Source organism: Thamnophis sirtalis, unplaced genomic scaffold, assembly GCF_051295495.1.
Source record: "Thamnophis sirtalis isolate CommonGarterSnake01/CBP01778 unplaced genomic scaffold, rThaSir2_p1.2 scaffold_12, whole genome shotgun sequence".
In the NCBI taxonomy this organism is placed as follows: domain Eukaryota; kingdom Metazoa; phylum Chordata; class Lepidosauria; order Squamata; family Natricidae; genus Thamnophis; species Thamnophis sirtalis.
The window spans coordinates 1,167,501-1,188,840 of NW_028261392.1; the positions used below are offsets into that span (position 1 = coordinate 1,167,501).

At 44.8% G+C, this 21,340-nt stretch overlaps 1 protein-coding gene across 1 annotated transcript in view; it reads right to left on the reverse strand.

Moving 5' to 3' along the window:
- Positions 1–21,340, reverse strand: part of UVSSA (UV stimulated scaffold protein A) — a 47,958-nt gene that overhangs the window by 3,595 nt on the left and 23,023 nt on the right. The window contains exons 9-13 of the mRNA XM_087726925.1: positions 13,789–13,975; positions 12,059–12,196; positions 9,653–9,836; positions 8,421–8,532; positions 3,283–3,478 (exon numbers count right to left, since the gene is read on the reverse strand). Of these exons, the coding sequence (XP_087583051.1) occupies positions 3,283–3,478; positions 8,421–8,532; positions 9,653–9,836; positions 12,059–12,196; positions 13,789–13,975 (817 nt within the window). The remainder of the gene's footprint in view (positions 1–3,282; positions 3,479–8,420; positions 8,533–9,652; positions 9,837–12,058; positions 12,197–13,788; positions 13,976–21,340) is intronic.

Below are 21,340 nucleotides of genomic sequence, written 5' to 3' on the forward strand. Positions count from 1 at the left end.
AGGAGGAGGAGGAGGAGGAGGAGGAGGAGGAGGAGGAGGAGGAGGAGGAGGAGGAGGAGGAGGAGGAGGAGGAGGAGGAGAAACCACCCACAACTTTGGAAATTTATTCTTTTAAATCTGATGTGAAATTCTCCTTATTTGGAACTTTACGGCTTATTATGACAGACACAGTTCGGAAGACGACCAGATAATGCTGGATCGGCATGGATGATGGGCTGCGTGCCGAGAAAGAGAAGGAAACCCAGGCAAGTGATGGTGGGTGGGTGTCAACTGGGTGGAGTTGTGGGTGGAGCTGGGTGGGGTAATGGTACATACATACATACATACATACATACATACATACATACATAAACATATACACATACATACATATATACATACATACATGCATACATACATATGTATTTAGTGTCACAACCCCTGGTATGCCCAAATATGGGAGGGAGCATACTGCTTCCATTTTCTGTCTATCGGCTCATCACAAGAGACCATCATGAAAGAAAGCCATTATTTTTACTGTTGCCTTTGTTACATTTGTGTTGCATTTGTGCTGATAAATAAATAAAGGGAGACTAGTATAGATCTATTTCAAGCTATTTAGCTCTCATCAGCTAGCCATGCCCTTACTGGGATTCGAACCTGGGCTGTATTACATATTAAGCAGTTGTGTTAACTACTAAGCCACAAGGTTCTTCTCCTTTATCAGCTGAGCCAGGGAAATAGGTATGTATATATGGGTGGATGGTGTTAACTTGGTTAGAACTGACTTGGATTTGATTACCTTTGTATCATTGTCATTTAGTGCTGGTTATCACGTAGTTTCTTGGATAGATATAGAAGTTTTCCACTGAATCTCTGTTTGTGTGCAATGTGAACGCCGGAACGTGACACTACTTTATCTGAAAATGGGTATTTTCATGGGAAGCTGAAGAGGTTGAATCTGCCGCTGACAATATTCATAAGAAGCCTTCAAAATTAAATTTTTTGAATACATTAGCCAATTATTTATTAGATTTAGGCGTCAGCCAGCCAAACAACTCTGTGCAACTCACAATTTCTAAAAGTCTGGGGTGGGTGTGGGAACAAAGAGAAGTGTTCAGTGTAAGTTAGCCTACGGAGTTAAAACTTTTAAACCTGGATAGTTGGTTTGATAGGCCTTTCAAATGCTAGCAAAAGAGAGATGCGTTCCAATGGCAATATTATTTTTTTGTCTCTGACAGTTAAAGAACGAGTGGGCCCAAGATCCTTCCATGAAATCCTCTTATTATTATTTCCGTCTTGTTAATTTTATTCAGGATAAAATTAAAAGGAACTAGTCGTGCCTGATAGAACATTCTGGTTCCATCAAGAGATTCAAATGGACATAACCTGCGTACATGAACCGGAAGACGTAATAAATCAATTTCCAGTCTAAAGAAAAATTATTTCCTCCATTCTCATGCCATGCAGGCAAAATCCAGTCTACTTCTGCTATAAAATTGGCTGTTAAAAACAAAATAGTTAAGTCACTCCCGTTTCAGGTCTAAAAAGCTATTTCTTTTAACATTCTATTTAACTCCTCCATTGGAGATGGCGATTTCCCCTTCTAAATCAGCAAAATCACTTCCCTCCTCACCCCCAAACACGCAACACAATTCTTGAGGCAGCCTAATTATTCTCCCAGCTGCTCCCCCCCTCCAAAGCCATGTGGTAAAATTACTACAGGTGTAGAAGTGGGGGAGGATGGGAAAGAAAGAAAGAAGACTCAACCAAAAGACAGACAAGGGTTTAGGATAGGTGGTAAGGATAGAGAAAACAGGTGGTGGATGAAGAAAGGTTGAATTCAGATAATTCTCTAATGCAGTGGTCTCCAACCTTGGCAACTTTAAGACTTGTGGACTTCAACTCCCAGAGTTCCTCAGCCAGCAAAGCTGGCAAAGCTGGCTGAGGAACTCTGGGAGTTGGAGTCCACAAGTCTTAAAGTTGCCAAGGTTGGAGACCACTGCTCTAATGCAAGGTTTCTGGACCTTGACAACTTTTAAGATGGGTGGACTTCAACTCCCAGAATTCCTCGGTCATGGGGAATTGAAGTCTACCCATCTTAAAAGTGATCAAGGTTGAAAAACACTGCATTATTAGGGAGTTATCTGAACCCAACCTTCCTTCATCCACAATGTTAATTAGACAATATTGAGAGGACTGTCTGATACTAGAGACCAGGCTGGCTGGGGAATTCTGGGAGTTGTAGTCCACACATCTTAAAAGTAGCTAGAATAGAATAGAATAATAGAGTTGAAAGGGACCTTGGAGGTCTTCTAGTCCAACCCCCCTGCCTAGACAGGAAGCCCTACACCACTTCAGACAAATGGTTATCCAACATCTTCTTTAAAACCTCCAGTGTTGGAGCGTTCACAGCTTCTAAAGGCAAGTTGCTCATTAATTGTGAGAACAATCAATCAGTGTCAGCAAATTTCTCCTTAGTTCTAAGTTGCTTCTCTCCTTGATTAGTTTCCACCCATTGCTTCTTTTTCTACCCTCAGGGGCCTTGGAGAATAGCTTGACTCCCTCTTCTTTGGGGCAACCCCTGAGATATTGGAAGACTGCTACCATGTCTCCCCTAGTCCTTCTTTTCATCAAATTAGACCTACCCAGTTCCTGCAACCGTTCTTCATATGTTTCAGCCTCCAGTCCCTTAATCCTCCTTGTTGCTCTTCTCTGCACTCTTTCTAGCGTCTCCACATCTTTTCTACGTCGTGGCGACCAAAACTGGATTCCGTATTCCACGTGTGGCCTTACCAAGGCCTTATAAAGTGGTATTAACCCTTCACGTGATCTTGATTCTCTCCCTCTGTTTATGCAGCCTAGAACTGTGTTGGCTTTTTTGGCAGCTGCTGCACACGGCTGGCTCAGATTTAAGTGATTGTCCACTAGGACTCCAAGATCCTTCTCACAGTTACTACTATTGAGCACAAGATACCACCTATACTGTAAAAGTAGCTAAGGTTAGGAAACCCTCTTTTGATGCCTCCAAGATCATGATGGTTGAGGACACATGTCAAATCAAGGAAGATCTGATCCAGAAAAGAAATTAGAGTTGGCCGAGATGAGCTAATCTTCAGATTGTGGGGTCTCAATGAGCCCTCATCCACCCTCCCACCACAAAACCCACAACAATTTGGTAGGCCCACCCAAGCTCCTTTTCCTTGGCAGATTTGGCCAGATGTTGGGAGAAACAGTCCTGGAAACCCAAAGTACGTCCACAAGAACAACTGTGAGGAGAAGACAACCAAAGGCATCTCTTACTTGTTGAAAACCCTTTTCCCGATTCGGGAACGGGATGTGTTCGCCTCCTGTTTCAGGTCTGTGAGGTTGGGGTATTTCTTCTTCTTCGCCTTCGCTTTCTTTTTCCCTCCTTTTCCTTTTCGGTCGAAATGAGAAGAGCCGAGATCGACACCGGTGGCGGCTTCCACTTCTCTCATGAAGCCGGGATCTCGCCATTCTGACAATAAAAATAAACGTATCAGCAAGGATTCATCCCCAATCGCTTTCCTCCTTGCGATGCTCCAATTTGGAAGCCCCCTCTCTCTAATAATGTATTATAGTTTCATCGCCTAAGTCAATTAATGTTTTGCATGGTGTCGCATTAAGATTATTTTTAGGAGAACATAGATAAATAATAAATTGGGACCAGCTCACCCACCAAGGTGGCTTCTCAAGACACGTGCCCATTTCTGTATTCTGCTCACATTTAAAAAAAAGTAACCGATTCTAATGAATGATCAGAAATTCAATGACAAGATAAGTTAATAGAGAAGTTAAAGATGAGCAGCCTGGAGTTGCTTTGATAGTGAGACGGGTGGCATTTAAATGTCCGTGTGTGAGAGAATAAGGAAATATATGGCTTTTTCAATTATTGCTTAAGGTATCCATCCATCCATCCATCCATCCATCCATCCATGGGATGAGGAACAATGGCTCTTTTGTGACTTGTGAACTTCAACTCCTGGAATTCATAAAAGGGCCATTGTTCCCCAACCCTGATCTAGAATAATACTATCTTCCTCCATCCATCCATCCATCATCTATCCCTCTACGTTCTTTACTCTGCCTATCATCTGTCCATCCATTGATCCATCCATTGATCCATCCATTGATCCATCCATCGATCCATCCATCGATCCATCCATCGATCCATCCATCCATCCATCCATCCATCCATCCATCCATCCATCCATCCATCCATCCATCCATCCATCCATGGGATGAGGAACAATGGCTCTTTTGTGACTTGTGAACTTCAACTCCTGGAATTCATAAAAGGGCCATTGTTCCCCAACCCTGATCTAGAATAATACTATCTTCCTCCATCCATCCATCCATCATCTATCCCTCTACGTTCTTTACTCTGCCTATCATCTGTCCATCCATTGATCCATTCATTGATCCATCCATTGATCCATCCATTGATCCATCCATTGATCCATCCATCGATCCATCGATCCATCGATCCATCCATCCATCCATCCATCCATCCATCCATCCATCCATCCATCCATCCATCCATCCATCCATCCATCCATCCATGGGATGAGGAACAATGGCTCTTTTGTGACTTGTGAACTTCAACTCCTGGAATTCATAAAAGGGCCATTGTTCCCCAACCCTGATCTAGAACACAGAATAATACTATCTTCCTCCATCCATCCATCCATCCATCCATCATCTATCCCTCTACGTTCTTTACTCTGCCTATCATCTGTCCATCCATTGATCCATCCATCCATCCATCCAATCTATCATCTCCACCCACCACCCACCCACCAACCCAGTTATAAGAAACAAAGAGAGATCAAACAACTGAAATGAGCCGAGGTGGCGCAGTGGTTAGGGTGCAGCACTGCAGGCCACTTCAGCTGACTGCTATCTGCAGTTCAGCGGTTCTAATCTCACCGGCTCAAAGGTTGACTCAGCCTTCCATCCTTCCGAGGTGGGTGAAATGAGGACCCAGACTGTGGGGGCGATGTGCTGTCTCTGTAAACCGCTTAGAGATGGCTGAGAGCCCTGTGAAGCGGTATATAAGTCTAACTGCTATTGCTATTGCTAATACATTTCCCAAACACTTGCGCTCCAGAAAAAAATGTCAAAAATAAGCTGGACTACATAATTTTGTAGACTAAGCCACAAAACCAAAGGCATCTAAATCTTCTGATATAATCCCTAAAAAAAGTAATGCCTACCTTCTACTGACAAAACTGTTTTAGCCAAGCAGGGGGTCATTTCAGTATTATAAATAATGAATTATAAAGTAGGAAAAAACGTTTCACTCTTCTAAAGACCGGGAGGTTTCCAGATAGTCCAGATTTAAAAAAAAAAACCAAGAACCAGGTGGGAGTTCATGAATGAGGACCTGACTATTAGCTTTTTGGGCTCTAAAGAGCCAAGGTGGCGCAGTGGTTAGAGTGCAGTAACTTCAGCTGACTGTTATCTGCAGTTCGGCTGTTCTAATCTCACCGGCTCAGGGTTGACTCAGCCTTCCATCCTTCCGAGGTGGGTGAAATGAGGACCCGGATTGTTGTTGGGGGCGATATGCTGACTCTGTAAACCGCTTAGAGAGGGCTGGAAGCCCTATGAAAAGGAATATGTCTAACTATTGCTATTGCTCTTCCTTCCTTCCTTCCTTCCCTCCTCCCTCCCTTCTTTCCTCCTTCCCTCAGCCTTCCGTCCTTCCGAGGTGGGTAAAATGAGGACCCAGACTGTGGGGGCAATATGCTGACTCTGTAAACCGCTTAGAGAGGGCTGAAAGCCCTATGAAGCGGTATATAAGTCTAACTGCTATTGCTATTGCTATAAAGGAAATCAAAGAAAAAGTCTGAAAGGAGAAAAAAAAATCACATATCCTCTCCCCCCCACCCTGTCTCCCTCTCTCTCTCTCTCACACACACACACAAACACATGATGGATCACAAAGTTGTTGTTTTCTTACTGCAGCAAAGAAACCCAGGCACGGGAACAATTAATCCCAGATTAACAAAAAGCTGTCTAAACTGTTTATCTCCCAGTGAATAAGAGGGCTCGGCACCCGTGGGAGTCGGCTGAATGGCGCAATTGTTTAAACACAACGGGGAGAGTGGGGGGGGGGAAACTGCCGCTGTGCTCACTGAAGATGAAACGGGAAGATCGGGAGGAAAAACGAAGGCGCAATTTAAAAGCCCTCGGAGGAAAAAATCGATCGGGTGCCAGGAAGAAGGGCCTTTTGTGAGACGGCCCTGGATGCTCTCCGGCCATTGTGAGCAGGGGGAAAAAAGAAAATGATATCCCTTGCTTTTCTTGCTCGCGAGGGTTGGGCGAAATCAATACTTGGTAGTTAGTAAAGAGAGAGTATTTCACATCTGGCTGGCCAGGGGGTGGCCGTGGGGGGCCTCGTCCCCATACCTGCTTGTTAACAAGGTACTAACGGTTGGGGGGGGGGAGAAACCCAAGATTTTTCTCCAGGGCCGAACACAAAATAACGGAGGCTCTTATTTTGCTCTGCCGCCTGGACGATTGGGGAAGGAGGAATGGCGCAGATGGGGGGGGGGCTCAGCCAAATGGTCTCTCAGGATTTAGCTTTTCAAAAGACCCCCCAGGCTCTGCTCGGCTGCCTCCGGGCCCCCCGAAAGGTATAGGGTTCAACCCGGCGGTGGGATGTTGCCAGTTTAACAACCGGTTCGGTGAATGCGCACAGGGACACCTACAGCGCCTGTGCTGAGAATGGAGCATTTGGAAGCTCAGCTGCTCAGCTTCCAAGTCAACGGTAAGTAGAACACTGAGGGGGGGGGGAATCAGCTGTGCCGCACGATTGAGAGGAGCCAGAAAATAAAGGACAGGATTGGGGGGGGGGGAAGGTGGGTGGAGCCAACTGATTGCGGGAGCTACCGGTTCGCTTGAACCGGTCCAAATATCACCTCTGGTTCAACTGTGTCGAGAAGAGCCGAGGTGGCGCAGTGGGTAGAGTGCAGTACTGCAGGCCACTTCAGCTGACTGCTATCTGCAATTCAGCGGTTCAAATCTCACCGGCTCAAGGTTGACTCAGCCTTCCATCCTTCCGAGGTGGGTGAAATGAGGACCCGGATTGTTGTTGGGGGCAATATGCTGACTCTGTAAACCGCTCAGAGAGGGCTGAAAGCCCTATGAAGCGGTATATAAGTCTAACTGCTATTGCTATTGCTAAATGTCGTTGCGACGCGCCAACAGCAAGGATGTCCAGGCATAAAAGCAAAATTTAACGGTCATAGACAAAAAAAAATACCACCTATATCAGGGCTCTCCAACCTGGGCAACTTTTAAGCCTGGAAGACTTCAAGAATTCTGGGACTTGCCCAGGTTGGAGATCCCTGATCTAGACGATTAACTAAGAAACAACCGTTATTCGTTTGGCAACTACAAAATGATCCGGAAAGCCCAGGCGGTCCTCGACACGCGACCACAACCGAATATCTGTTGCTAAGCAAAACGTTTGTTTTCAGTGAGTTTTGCTCCATTTGACGGTTGTTAAGCGAATCGCTGCAGTTGTTCAGTTAGTAACACGGTCATTAAGTGAATCCGACTTCCTCCACTGACTTTGCTTGTCAGAAGGTCGCAAAAGGGGATGACGTAACTTTGGGACACCGCGACCGTCGTAAACACGACTCAGTTGCCAAACACGACTGAGTTTTGATCAGGTGACCATGGGGGTTTCTGCAAGGGTCGTAAGTGTGAAAAATGGTCGTAAGTTACCTTTATCAGTGCCGTTGTAACTGAGAGGAGTCCCTAAACAAACGGTTGCAAATCAAGGACTTACCTGTACACCAAATCTAATCTAATCTAAAATGTAATTTATTCATTGCTGGAATTCCTTCGAGGAATATTGTGTCTAATTGGAATATTTCTTCCAATTTCCACCTATGACAAGTTGCTTTGATTTGTGCAGGTGTAATAATAAAGAACCCCAGGTGGTCCTCGTCTTACAACCACTCATTTAGTGAACACTCAAACTTACGACGGAGCTGAAAATAGTAATGACACCCATTTTCACCCCTACGACTGTTGCATCATCCCTCTGGTCATGTGATCAGAATTCAGATGCTCGGCAACTGGCATGTACTTATGTCGGTTGCAGTGTCCTGGGATCACGTGACACCCCCCCCCCCTTTTGTGACCTTCTGGCAAGCAAAATCCACGGGGAAGCCAGATTCACATAACAACCGTGTCACTAACTTCGCAACTGCGAGGAATCACTTAACGAAAGTGGCAAGGAAGGTCGTAACATGGAGGCAAAGCTCGTTGAACGGCTGTCTTGCGTAGTAGAAACGGAAATGTTGCGCTAAGTGGTGGTCGTAAGTCGAGGACCCCCATGCACTGATTTCCTAGATGCCCGTCAAAGTAAATTGAGCCGTTCTGTAAAGGGAAATTTGAAAACCCACCTGGCTGCTGCTCCTTCTTCTCGAACTGCGCCTTGGCCTCCCTCTCTCGGTCCTCTTGGCTCACGGGATTCCCCGACTCGTCCCGAGGAACGATTTTCCCATGGAAAGGGCACTTGGGGGTGAAAGAGCGACAGGGGTTTTGAATGCTCCAGAGGAGGCTTCACTGATTCATAGCAGTTAGACTTATATACCGCTTCATAGGGCTTTCAGCCCTCTCTAAGCGGTTTACAGAGTCAGCATATCGCCCCCAACAACAATCCGGGTCCTCATTTCACCCACCTCGGAAGGACGGAAGGCTGAGTCAACCCTGAGCCGGTGAGATTTGAACCGCTGAACTAGCAGTCAGCTGAAGTAGCCTGCAGTGCTGCATTTAACCACTGCGCCACCTCGGCTTCATCATTCGTTCAGGATGTTCCTCCTATTTGTATCTGGCCCTCTTTTCCTCTGACCGGCCTTCCATCACGTACAAAACATTGCCATGGAATTATAGAATAACAGAGTCGGAAAGGGACCTTGGAGGTCTTCTAGTCCAACCTCTCTGCTCAGGTAGGAGACCCTAGGCAAAATAATTGTCCAATCTCTCTCTTAAAAACCTCCAGTGATGGGAGCACCCACAACTTCTGGTGGCAAGCTGTTCCACTGGTTCGCTGCCTTCACTTTTAGGGCGTTTCTTTTAATTTTTAGTTCTAGTTTCCTTCTCTCCTTCTTTAGTTTCCGTTCACTGTTTCTTAAATATTTCGAAGAGCTGCCTCTTTGCGGAACTAAAGACAACGGTGAAAAAGTGAGGGGCGAGATCTTTCCCCGATGTCTCGCTTTGCAATTGTTCATTCGAGGTGGCGCAGTGGTTAAATGCAGCCCTGCAGGCTGACTGCAGTTCTGCAGTTCGGCGGTTCAAATCTCACCGGCTCAGGGTTGACTCAGCCTTCCATCCTTCCGAGGTGGGTAAAATGAGGACCCGGATTGTTGTTGGGGGCGATATGCTGACTCTGTAAACTGCTTAGAGAGGGCTGGAAGCCCCATGAAGCGGTATATAAGTCTAACTGCTATTGCTATTAACAACCTCTGATATTCCCCCCCCCCCCCCAAAAAAAACCCCTTCATTTTCGCAAGCTTCCTGGGCTTATAAAAAGCAAAATTCTAGGCTGGTTTCCCTGCTCTTCAAACCCTTTAATGAAGGCTGGGTGAGACCTTGCATGCAACACAGCCGATCTCTCGCGCTCCTTCGCACCCACCTTAAATCTATCCTGCCTTTGGCAGAGGCCTCCGCTGGGCATCGGGGCTCGGCACTTGTGCTTCACGGGCTCAAAGGTGCCAGCGTAGGTGATGTAGCGACTTTTGAGCATCTCCGAAATCTCTTTGTTTTCCACTTCTTCTTCCACCTCACTGGGTGCCCAGAAGCGATGCTGAGAAGAAAATCTAGAGAGAAGGAAATGCAATTTTAAAAAAACCACCGATATAAATTCCTCTACGTGCCCCGTGAGGTTCGGCCCTTTTAAATATCGAATAAAGGCTTGGATTTAGCGCCACAAAAGTACAACTATTTTAACTATCGCTAGCCAACTTATGAGGGGGAGCGGTGGCCCAATGGCTAAGACGCTGAGCTCGCTGATCAGCAAGGTCGGTAGTTTCGCGGTTCGAATCCCTAGCGCTGCATAACGGAGGGAGCTCCCGTTCCTTGTCCCGGATTCTGCCAACCGAGCAGTTCAAAAGCACCATAAAAATGCAAGTAGAAAAATAGGAACCACCTTTGGTGGGAAGATAACAGCGTTCTGAGTACCTTTGGCATTGAGTCATGCCGGCCACATGACCACAGAGACGTCTTCGGACAGCGCTGGCTCTTCGGCTTTGAAATGGAGATGAGCACTGCCCCCTAGAGTCGGGAACGACTAGCGTAGATGTGCAGGGGGAACCTTTACTTTTACTCAACTTATGACCACAATTGAGGCCAACGTTTCTGTTGCTAAGCAAGACAGTCCTTAAGCAAATTTATGACCTCTCTTGACACTGTTGTTAAGTGAATCACCTCAATTGTTAAGTTAGGCACAGAGTCGTTAAGTGAATCTGGCTTCCCCATTGCTTGTCAGAAGGTCACAAAATGGGGGACCCTGCAGCCGTCATAAATATGAGTCAGTTGCCAAGTGGCTGATTTTTTTTTTTCCGTATTCAAAGGTTTTATTTCTTTTAAAACACAAATATTTCATCGTTCGTCAATCATTAAAACATCGAAGTACAATATTTTTGTGTGTGTGTGTGTGTGTGTGTGTGTGTGTGTGTGCAAGTGGCTGAATTTTGATCACGTGACCCTGGAGAGGCTGCAATGGTCGTTAAGTGTGAAAAACTTCAGGGTTGACTCAGCCTTCCATCCTTCCGAGGTGGGTAAAATGAGGACCCAGATTGTTGGGGGCAATATGCTGACTCTGTAAACCGCTTAGAGAGGCCTGAAAGGCCTATGAAGCGGTATATAAGTCTACTGCTATTGCTATATTGCTATTAAAAACAGTCATAAGTCACTTTTTGTAGTGCCATTGTAACTTTGGTCACTAAACAAACTGTTGTAAGATGAGGACTTCCTGGAGAAGCCAATTTCAATCGGGTGCTCTGTGAAGCGAGTCATTTCCAGGCATTTCCCTTTCCTTGGTCATTAGATTTGCTATCTATCTTCTACAGAATTGAGCCCTGCATAAAATTTCAGAGGGGGAAATGGAGGTTTTGTGATTTTTGTGGAAGGTCCCATATGTTGCCAAGAGACCAAGGAACAGCAAATCAAGCCAGCTAGAACCTCTTGTTTCTGGAGACGGTTCTCACACAGTAACCCAGATCAAATGTGACATCCTTCCCTCCTTGATTGGACGGGGGTTGGACTAGAAGACCTCCAGAGTCCCCCCCAACTCTGTTATTCTGGGATTATGAGAACCGTCTTGAGAGTTTTGAAAGCAAGATTGGGGCTTGGTTGAAAGCAAACACTGGTAATTATGGGGAAAGTTATTCCCCCCCCCCAAAAAATGGTAATGAAAATTGAATTTTTATTTAAAGGGAGAAAAGAAACGCTTGACTTTCTGATGCCCAAGATAGACAGGTAATCTTTACCGTTGACATCTTATGCCCCCTAGCGGATTAAGAACAGGTTTTCCTGGAAATTGAGCCAATATTGTTTGATCCCCACCAATTTTCCTACTTCCCTCAATTATAATATTAATATCCTGGCACCCCCTTCTTGCTCTAAAGCGGTTCACAAATGAATAAACGGAATTAGATGCTGAATTAATAAAAACATCAAATTGAACTTTGTTTCGGCTGAACCAGTTTGAGGGAGATCTGAATGCCCTTTGGGCATAAAATGTATGTTATCATCCTAAACCAGTGTTTCTTAACCTTGGCCAACTTGAAGATGTCCGGACTTCAACTCCCAGAATTCCCCAGCAGTGGTTAGGACAGTGTTTCTCAACCTTGTCAACTTGAAGATGTCCGGACTTCAACTCCCAGAGTTCCCCAGCCAGCATTCGCTGGCTGGGGAATTCTGGGAGTTGAAGTCCGGACATCTTCAAGTTGCCAAGGTCGAGAAACACTGTCCTAAACCCTTTTGAAACTTGTTCACCTCCAGGTGGGGAAACGAGTTAAAATACTTGGGACCGATTTACCGGAGGATTTTCCCAGACGTTGGCTGCTCCTGGCCCCAGTAGGCGAGATCCAGCCCGAAAGGTACATGGGGGGCTTTGGCCCTCTCTTCTTCACGTTGACCCAAGTTGGCCTGGTTGGATGTTGTTGCTTCGCAATCCCTACAAGGTGCGTGAAAAAATGGTCAGAGAAAGATTACCAAAATTCAGCCTGCACTCAAATTTGCACAATGTAAGCTTGTTGTTAAGTGGGAATCCCCGCGCTCTACATCCCCTGAAGAGTGTTCGAAGACTACAGTTGGTCCAGAATGCAGCTGCGCGAGCGATATCGGGTGTACCTAGATACTTCACGTTACACCCATCCTCCGCGAGCTGCACTGGCTCCCCATTGGTTTCCGGACGCGCTTCAAGGTGTTAGTCGTTACTTTTAAAGCCCTTCATGGTTTAGGACCTGGCTACCTGAGAGACCGCCTCCTGCCACGTACCTCCCAACGACCAACAAGATCGCACAGGTTGGGCCTCCTCCGGGTGCCGTCGGCCGGACAATGCCGGCTGGCGACTCCCCGAGGGAGGGCCTTCTCTGTTGCTGCACCGGCCCTGTGGAATGATCTCCCCGCAGAGATCCGGACCCTTCCCACTCTCCCAGCCTTCCAAAAAGCCACCAAAACCTGGCTGTTCCGACAGGCCTGGGGCTGTTGATTAATGTCCAGACCCACCAAGACAGCATGGATAGTGTGTAATTTTAATAACTGTGTTTTTATTTTTAAATTTTTTAAAATGTTTTTTATCTTGTTTCTGTAAGCCGCCCAGAGTCCTATACGATTGGGCGGCATACAAATTTATTGTGCATTCTCAACAAAACTCTTTGTCTTTTGGATGCTTCAAGCAAGAGCTGGGAAAGAAGCGGGAGTAAATTTTATAGCGTTTTCGTCTTTAACGAGCATAATTTTAACAATCCTTCACGCTCTCCTCCTTATGAAGCTGTTGTTGACTGTTTGAGTTGGTGGCTTCTTCTTCACTTGGTACTTCCAGTAAACAAACGTCACCGAGAAATCCTCGCCAAGAAACCTCCCACCCTCTACCCAGACTGACAGGGCAAGTCATTTGTAGATAAACAGAGAGTAAACCCCACTCCCTTCTAGCACTGATGATGTTACCTAGCTAGGTAATGCAATGTCTGGAAGGAAAAAAATACAACAATCAGAGAGCACCAAGGAGTCCCCAGTTGTCCTCCTTCACCTCCTCCTCCCTCAAATCATTACTCCCTCCTAGCGCTGATGATGTTACCTAGTTGGGTAATGAAATGTCTTCAGGAAAACGATGAAGCTCAGAGAGCACCAAGGACCCCACAGTCTTCCTCCTCCTCCTCCTCTTCCTCCTCCTCCTCCTCCCGCCTGTAATCCCAATTCCCCTCTACCATTTATGATGTTACTTAATTGGGTCATGAAACAAGCAAGATCAGCACCAAGGACCCCACAGTCCTCCTTCCTCTGTCCCCTCCCTGCAACCATTACTCCCTTCTAGCACTGATGCCGTTACCTAGTTGGGAAGTGAAATGTCTGCGAGGAAAAAAACACGAGCTCAGAGAGCACCAAGGACCCCAAAAAGGTTCACAATCCCCTGATTTAAAAACATTGCCTCTCCAGCAACGACCCAGCTTAAAACAATTATTAAGACCCAACGTGATTTCACGCCATTGATCTGGAGGTCAGAATGAGATCGCTAAGGTATCTCCCCAACATCTAAGTATTTACCCGTCCTCTGCCGTCGTCGGCAGCCTAGGCAGTTTGTCTCGGATGATTTTCCAGGTGGCCGCAGCGCAGGTGGGGTCCAGCTCTTCCTCCTTCCTTGCAGATGGGGACAAGAAGGGAGAACTGGGGGCAGCTCTGCTCTTGCCAGCCCCTGCCACATTTTTCCTCGTGGGCAAGACAGGCTCCAGGCCTGAAAGGATAAAGGGAGGGAGGATGGGTGAGTAGGAGCCTTGCCGAGCAGTGCGTAAAACCCTCCTACGTCACCCGAAGGAAACGCCCGCTGGGTGTGCGCACAGGAGGAGGTTCTGAGGCCACGGGATAGTCCACGAATCCAAAAGAAGAGACGGCTGCTAGCAAAAGAAACACGCCGAGTAAGAAGAGGGACCTTTTTGGCATTCAGCCCCTGTAAAATAATTTCTGGTCCATGTTTTGTAATTAAGGGAAATATTATATACTCCTCCTAGGAAAGAGGGGAGGAATAGGAAGAAGAGGGGAAGGGTAAAGGGGAGGAAGGGGAAGGAGAGAAGGGAAAGGAGAGAAGGAAGGAAGGAAGGAAGGAGAGAAGAAAGGAGGGAAGGAAGGAGGAAATGTAGGAGAGAAGGAAGGGGGAAGGAAAGAGGAAAGGAAGGAGAGAAGGAAGGAGAGAAGGAGAAAAGAAAGGAGGGAAGGAAGGAAGGAGGGAAGGAGGGAAGGGGAAGGAGGGAGGGAAGGAAGGGGAGTAGGAGAGAAGAAACGAGGGAAGGAAAGAGGGAGGGAGGGAAGAAGTAGGACCGTTGTAAGATAAGATGGATCTATGGGATGTTAAAAAAGCATTTTTCAAGTATATTGTCAACAGTAGGGAAAAATTGTTATAAATACATATTATTAATAACAGTTATGAGATCATATAATTGTGAATGTATATATGAAATTGATAAAATTAAAATAATTAAAATATATATATATATATATACTCCTCCATCCCAATGTTATGTACATGTGTATAAATAAGGAGAAAGAATGGGGAAAATGTTTGAAAACATAGATCAACCACTAACCTAATTTTTCTAGAATTTTTCCCATTTTTCCCCCCATTCTTCACCTTAGCTGGGAATCTCACCTTCTCAGCCATTTATATACCTTAATCAATCACCTAGGCCAGTGTTTCTCAACCTTGGCAACTTGAAGATGTCTGGACTTCAACTCCCAGAATTCCCCAGCCACCGGACATCTTCAAGTTGCCAAGGTTGAGAAACACTGGCCTAGGCTCTACTGCTTGAGCAGGGGGCTGGACTAGAAGACCCCCATGGTCCCTTCCAGCTCATTCATTCTCCTCTAGTTCAGGCAGTCCTTGACTTACAACCACAATTGCGCCCCAAAACTTCTATTGTAAGGCAGACAGTTGTTAAGTGAGTTTTGCCCTATTTTACAATCTTTCTTCCCACAGTCGTTAAGTGAATTGCTCCATTTGTTGAGTTAGCAACAAGGTTGTTAAATGAATCTGCCTTCTCCCGTTGACCTGGCTGGTCAAAAGGTCGCAAAAGAGAAATCCCGTGACCACCGCAACCGTCATAAGTATGAGTCAAAGCATCTGAAATCTGTTCGCCTAACCACGCGGGATGCTGCCACCGTCGTACCTTTTTTCAGTGCTGCTGTAACTTCGAACTGTCAGTAAATGAATTGTTGCTAAGTGAAGGTTTACCTCTCTCTGGTCCAGGTAGTCCTTGACTTATGGCCACATCTGAGCCCAAAATCTATGTTGCTAAGTGAGGCATTTGTTAAGTGAATTTTCATCCTGTTTTATGACCTTTCTTGGCACGGTTGCTAAGTGAATCACTGCACTTGTTAAGTCAGGAACACGGTTGTTAAGTGAACCTGCTTCCCCCACTGACTTTGCTCTTCAGAAGGTCGCAAAAGGGGATCACATGACCCTGGGACACTCCCACCGTCATAAGTATGAGTCAGTTGCCACGTGGCCATGGGAATGCTGCAACGGTTGCAAGTGCGAAAAACGGTCGTAAGTCACAATTTTCTTTAACTTTAGACGGTCACTAAGTGAACCGTTGTAAGTCGAGGACTCCCTGTATTAGAATCCCACAGCCAATCTCAGTGCTTCACTGTGTCCCTCCTTCAGTTTCAAAGGGCTCCTCCTTGAAAGGGACTTGAAGGAGAGACAGAGGCAACTTTGCAGAGGCCAATTCAGAATTTCACGGCTGCTATTTCGAACGGAAACGTCCTCTGGGGAGCTAAAACTGCTAAAGCAGAGCTCCAAAATATAAAAATGCTAAACCAGGCAGGCGAATTTTATGAAGCAACAAGAAGAAAGGGATTTGCAGCTATGCAGTCAAGAAGAGAGTTGCTCCTTTTAATAACATTTTGGATATAATTTATCCATAAATCCCACGTTAGGTTAGGTTGAGTTTCCATTTCACACTGAGCAAAAATCCTTCCAAAATGACCATTTAATCCAGACTTCGGAGGTATCCTTTACCTGTTTCCAACTGCCCCTCACACCACCACCAATGCTTTTTGGCTCATACGTCATCTAATACTTTCGTTGGCAGAAAATAATAATAATAATAACAGTTGAAGAAGAAAAACATGCACTGGCTGATTATTTAAAAGAAAGTCAAGAACATCTATTAATCGAAGTAAAGAACAAAAATCTACTGAAGGCCCAACAGACGAAACAAGAATACAGAAAAGATGTGATAAAATCAAGAATGGAGAGTTGGCAGAACAAAGCACTGCATGGCCAATTTCTGGAAAAAATAAAAGATAAAGTGGACAGTGAACAAACTTGGTTATGGTTAAAAACAGGTACATTAAAGAAAGAAACAGAGTCACTAATCCTGGCTGCGCAAGAACAAGCTATCCGCACAAATGCCATTAAGGCCAAAATCGAAAAATCCTCTGATGATGCCAAATGCAGACTTTGCAAAGAAGCTGATGAAACTGTTGATCACATACTCAGCTGCTGTAAAAAAATCGTGCAGACTGATTATAAATTGGGGCACAATTCAGTAGCACAAATGATCCATTGGAATTTGTGCAAAAATTATAATATCAAAACAGCAACAAACTGGTGGGAACATCAGCCTGAAAAAGTCACCGAAAATCAGATGGTCAAGATCTTGTGGGATTTCCGTATACAAACGGACAAAATACTGGCGCATAATACACCAGACATCACACTGGTTGAGAAAAATAAGGTCACAATCGTAGACATCGCAATACCAGGTGATAGCAGGGTCGCCGAGAAGGAACATGAAAAAATCGCAAGATACCAGGACTTAAAAATCGAAATTCAACGACTATGGCACAAACCAGCAGTGGTAATTCCAGTGGTAATTGGCACACTGGGTGCTATTCCAAAAGCACTGGAATTACATTTAAAACAGTTAAAAATTGACAAAATCACCATCAGTCAAATGCAAAAAGCCGCACTGCTTGGATCTGCACGCATATTACGAAAATACGTTACGACGTCCTAGACCCCTGGGTGGGGCCCGACTAGTAACCAATGCCAAATCCGGCGAAACAACTGGCCGCTGTGATACAATTGTATAATAACAATAATAATAATAATAAGTCCAAATTCCCTTTTCCTCCTCCTTTAAATTGACCAAATGGCACCCATTTGCCTGCAGCAATAAAGAAGGCAGTGCTAAAGAGAGATAAATCAATGGAAGGAAAGAGAGAGGGAGGGTTTTCCCACCGCAGAAAGTTGGACAGGGGAGAAGGCTGACTTTATTGATTTTTAGCTCGTTCAGCTGGCCTTGTAATTAAAATGTAAATTTGAGAAAGAGATTATGTCCTGATAGAAATGGTGGGATTAGGGGGGAAGATAAAAACTCCTCGGTTTAAAAAAAAAAACAACAACAACAAATCCAGAGAAAATAGAAGAACAGACTTCATCAGGATTTAGTGGAATGGAGAGAAACGCACACCAGGCAAGAACATAAATTATAAAAAATAAAACAAAACTTTTTGGAGAACGGGGTTTGCTTCCCCACCTGCCTTCCTGTATGCAGCTCCAATTCATCCAATCTACAAAAAAAAAATTCTTCATTAATATGAGCTAAAATCCAAAGAATTTAGGCTGGAGAAATGGGAGGCCATGTTGTCTTCTGCGCCACACAACAGGAACAAAATGTTGTGTGGAAGGCACAACAACCGTTCTGTGTTACAAGCTGGATTTGATCTGAATCTGGTGTAAGGTAAAGGTTCCCCTGGCACATCTGTGCTAGTCGTTCCCGACTCTAGGGGGCGGTGCTCATCTCCGTTTCAAAGCCGAAGAGCCAGCGCTGTCCGAAGACGTCTCCATGGTCATGTGGCCGGCATGACTCAACACCGAAGGCACATGGAACGCTGTTACCTTCCCATCAAAGGTGGCTCCTATTTTTCTACTTGCATTTTTTACGTGCTTTAGAACTGCTAGGTTGGCAAAAGCTGGGACAAGTAACGGGAGCTTACTCGTTTACACGGCGCTCGGGATTCGAACCGCTGAACCGCCGGCCTTTCTGATCAACAAGCTTAGCGTCTATAGCCACTGAGCCAAAGTGTCCCTGATGTTATCTGATATAGAGATGTGCAAATGTGCTTTGGATCGAGATTGGCCACCTGATTTTTTTTTAATATACTTCCTGATTTAAAAAAAAATAATTTTTAGAATATATTCTTCTTAAATTGTTCATTAAATTTTTAGTCTAGCACAGCGCCTTCGTCTACCACCATCATTTCATTCTGTGCCTCATTTTGGTTTTGAGCCAAGGTGGCGCAGTGGTTAAATGCAGCACTGCAGGCTACTGCTAGATCAGCAGTTCAGCGGTTCAAATCCCACCGGCTCAGGGTTGACTCAGCCTTCCATCCTTCCGAGGTGGGTAAAATGAGGACCCAGATTGTTGGGGGCAATATGCTGACTCTCTGTAAACCGCTTAGAGAGGGCTGAAAGGCCTATGAAGCGGTATATAAGTCTACTGCTATTGGTTCAAATATACACTTCTATAAATAACTTCTCTTAGTTTTAAAGTATTTCATTAAAGTTTATTGCAAGGTAGAAAGCGAAGAGAAGGAAAAATCGAGGAAGTGAAAGAGAAAAAAAAAGTCCAGAAAGAAGAGAAAAAGGGGGGAAAAAAGTTGTGACTTCCAATTTTTCCCACTGCAGTAGAATACAAACAAATTTACAGCCTCAATTTTTTTTCCTTTACATTTCTAAACGTTTCAACCCATTTCTACAACTGCAAAAGTCCTTCTAATCACCGAAACCTACAATTAAAGTGGGTTTTTTTGCAGTTTTGAGTAGAGAATCCAGAAATGATTTACGAACTGAAGCAAAATGAGATAAATTCTTCATTTTCGTTGGCTTTGCCAACTCTGCCAACACATCAGAGCCATTGATGGCTCTTCCATTGAGGGAATGGGTGTCTCTTTTCATCTTTGGGCATATATATATTAATGAAAAATTCCAAAATTTTCCTTCAGGGACCTTCATCTGCCAGATTTAAAATAACTTCCGATCGCAATTGAAGGGGCCCATTCTCAACAAAATTGGGCTCTTTTGCTGGGAATTTTGAGTGCAAATAAAATGACCATCATCAACCGATGGTGATCAGGTGCTAGTGTAAATAAGGATTATACAAATGAGGGGTCATTAAAAAGCCTGGTAATGTTAATTTGGCATGACACCCCTTAATGGGTTATGTCTTCACACTTCAGTTGCCTAATCACCGAAATTCTTTTGCAAATTTGCATTCTATCTTGCCCACAGAAAATCAAATTGGCTCTCCCATCTATCCCAAAACTCATTTCTTGTCCTAATGGCGGTCAGGATGTACTTTTTGCAGCTGTGAGATTAATTAAAAACTAATCCGCTAACTGTTTCTGGATGGTAACAGAAACCTGGTATACAAAGAAAAAGAAAAATGGGTAGGCCATGAAACGGATGGTTCTAAATTTTTAAGGATAAAATGGAAATTGGGAATTTCAATGCTCCTTCTCTATCTTGGTGCTTGCTGTGAAAAGCCAGGCAAGTAGCAGTTGAACTTTTGAGGTTTTAATCAGAATGCAAAACGCTTAGGAATTGCTCATTTTACGAGCGTAGGTTTCGGAGCAGAATGCTTTACAATACAATAGCAGAGTTGGAAGGGACCTTGGAGGTCTTCTAGTCCAACCCCCTGCCTAGGCAAGAAACCCTATACCGTTCCAGACAAATGGCTATCCAGCATCTTCTTAAAGACTTCCAGTGTTGGGGCATTCACAACTTCAGGAGGCAATTTCTGTTCCACTGATTAATTGTTCTAACTGTCAGGAAATTCTCTCCTCAGTTCTAAGTTGCTTCTCTCCTTGATTAGTTTCCATCCATTGCTTCTTGTCCTGATTTATTGTGCCTTGGAGAATAGCTTGATTCCCTCTTCTGTGTGGCAACCCCTGAGATATCGGAAGACTGCTGTCATGTCTCCCCTAGTCCTCCTTTTCATTAAACTAGACATGCCCAGTTCCTGCAACCGTTCTTCATCTGTTTTAGTCTCCAGTCCCCTAATCCTCTTTGTTGCTCTTCTCTGCACTCTTTCCAGAGTCTCTGCATCTTTTCTACATCGTGGCGACCAAAACTGAACGCAAATATCCCAAGTGTGGCCTTACCAAGGCCTTATAAAATGGTATTAACCCTTCATGTGATCTTGATTCTATCCCTCTATTTATGCAGCCTAGAACTGTGTTGGCTTTTTTGGCAGCTGCTGCACACGGCTGGCTCAGATTTAAGTGATCGTCCACTAGGATTCCAAGATCCCTCTCCCAGTTACTACTGTTGAGCAAGGTACCACCTATACTGTACCTGTGCATTTCGTTTTTCTTGCCTAAATGTAGAACCTTACTTTTTTCACCATGGAATTTAAATTTTATTAGATAGTGCCCAATGTTCAAGTTTGTCAAGATTCTTCTGTATCTTGAGCCTGTCTTCTGGAGTGTTGGCTATTCCTGCCAGCTTGGTGTCATCTGAAAACTTGATGAGTTCCCCAATTATTTAAAAGCAAATTAATTTTAATTCCAAGATAAGCAGTATATAATTTGCTGTTAATCAGTATGCAAATTCAAAGCAACAGGGACAATTTTACGTAGGGTTATTTCCTGAGAACAGTTTGTAAACAGAACACTGGGCATCCAATTCAATCAATCAATCAATCAATCAATCAGAATAGAGCTGGACGGGACCCTGGAGGTCTTCTAGTCCATCCCCTGCTCAAGCAGGACACCCTAGACCAGTGTTTCTCAACCTTGGCCACTTGAAGATGTCTGGACTTCAACTCCCAGAATTCCCCAGCCAGCATTCGCTGGCTGGGGAATTCTGGGAGTTGAAGTCCAGACATCTTCAAGTGGCCAAGGTTGAGAAACACTGCCCTAGACCATTCCAGATAAACAGTTGTCCAGTCTCTTCTTAAAAAACCCCAATGATGGAGCACCCACAACATCTGGAAGCAAGTCATTCCACCATTTAATTGTTCTAATTGTCAGGAAATTTCTCCTTCGTCCTGGGTTGCATCTCTCCTTCTTGGGTTTCAATCAATTGTTTCTTGTC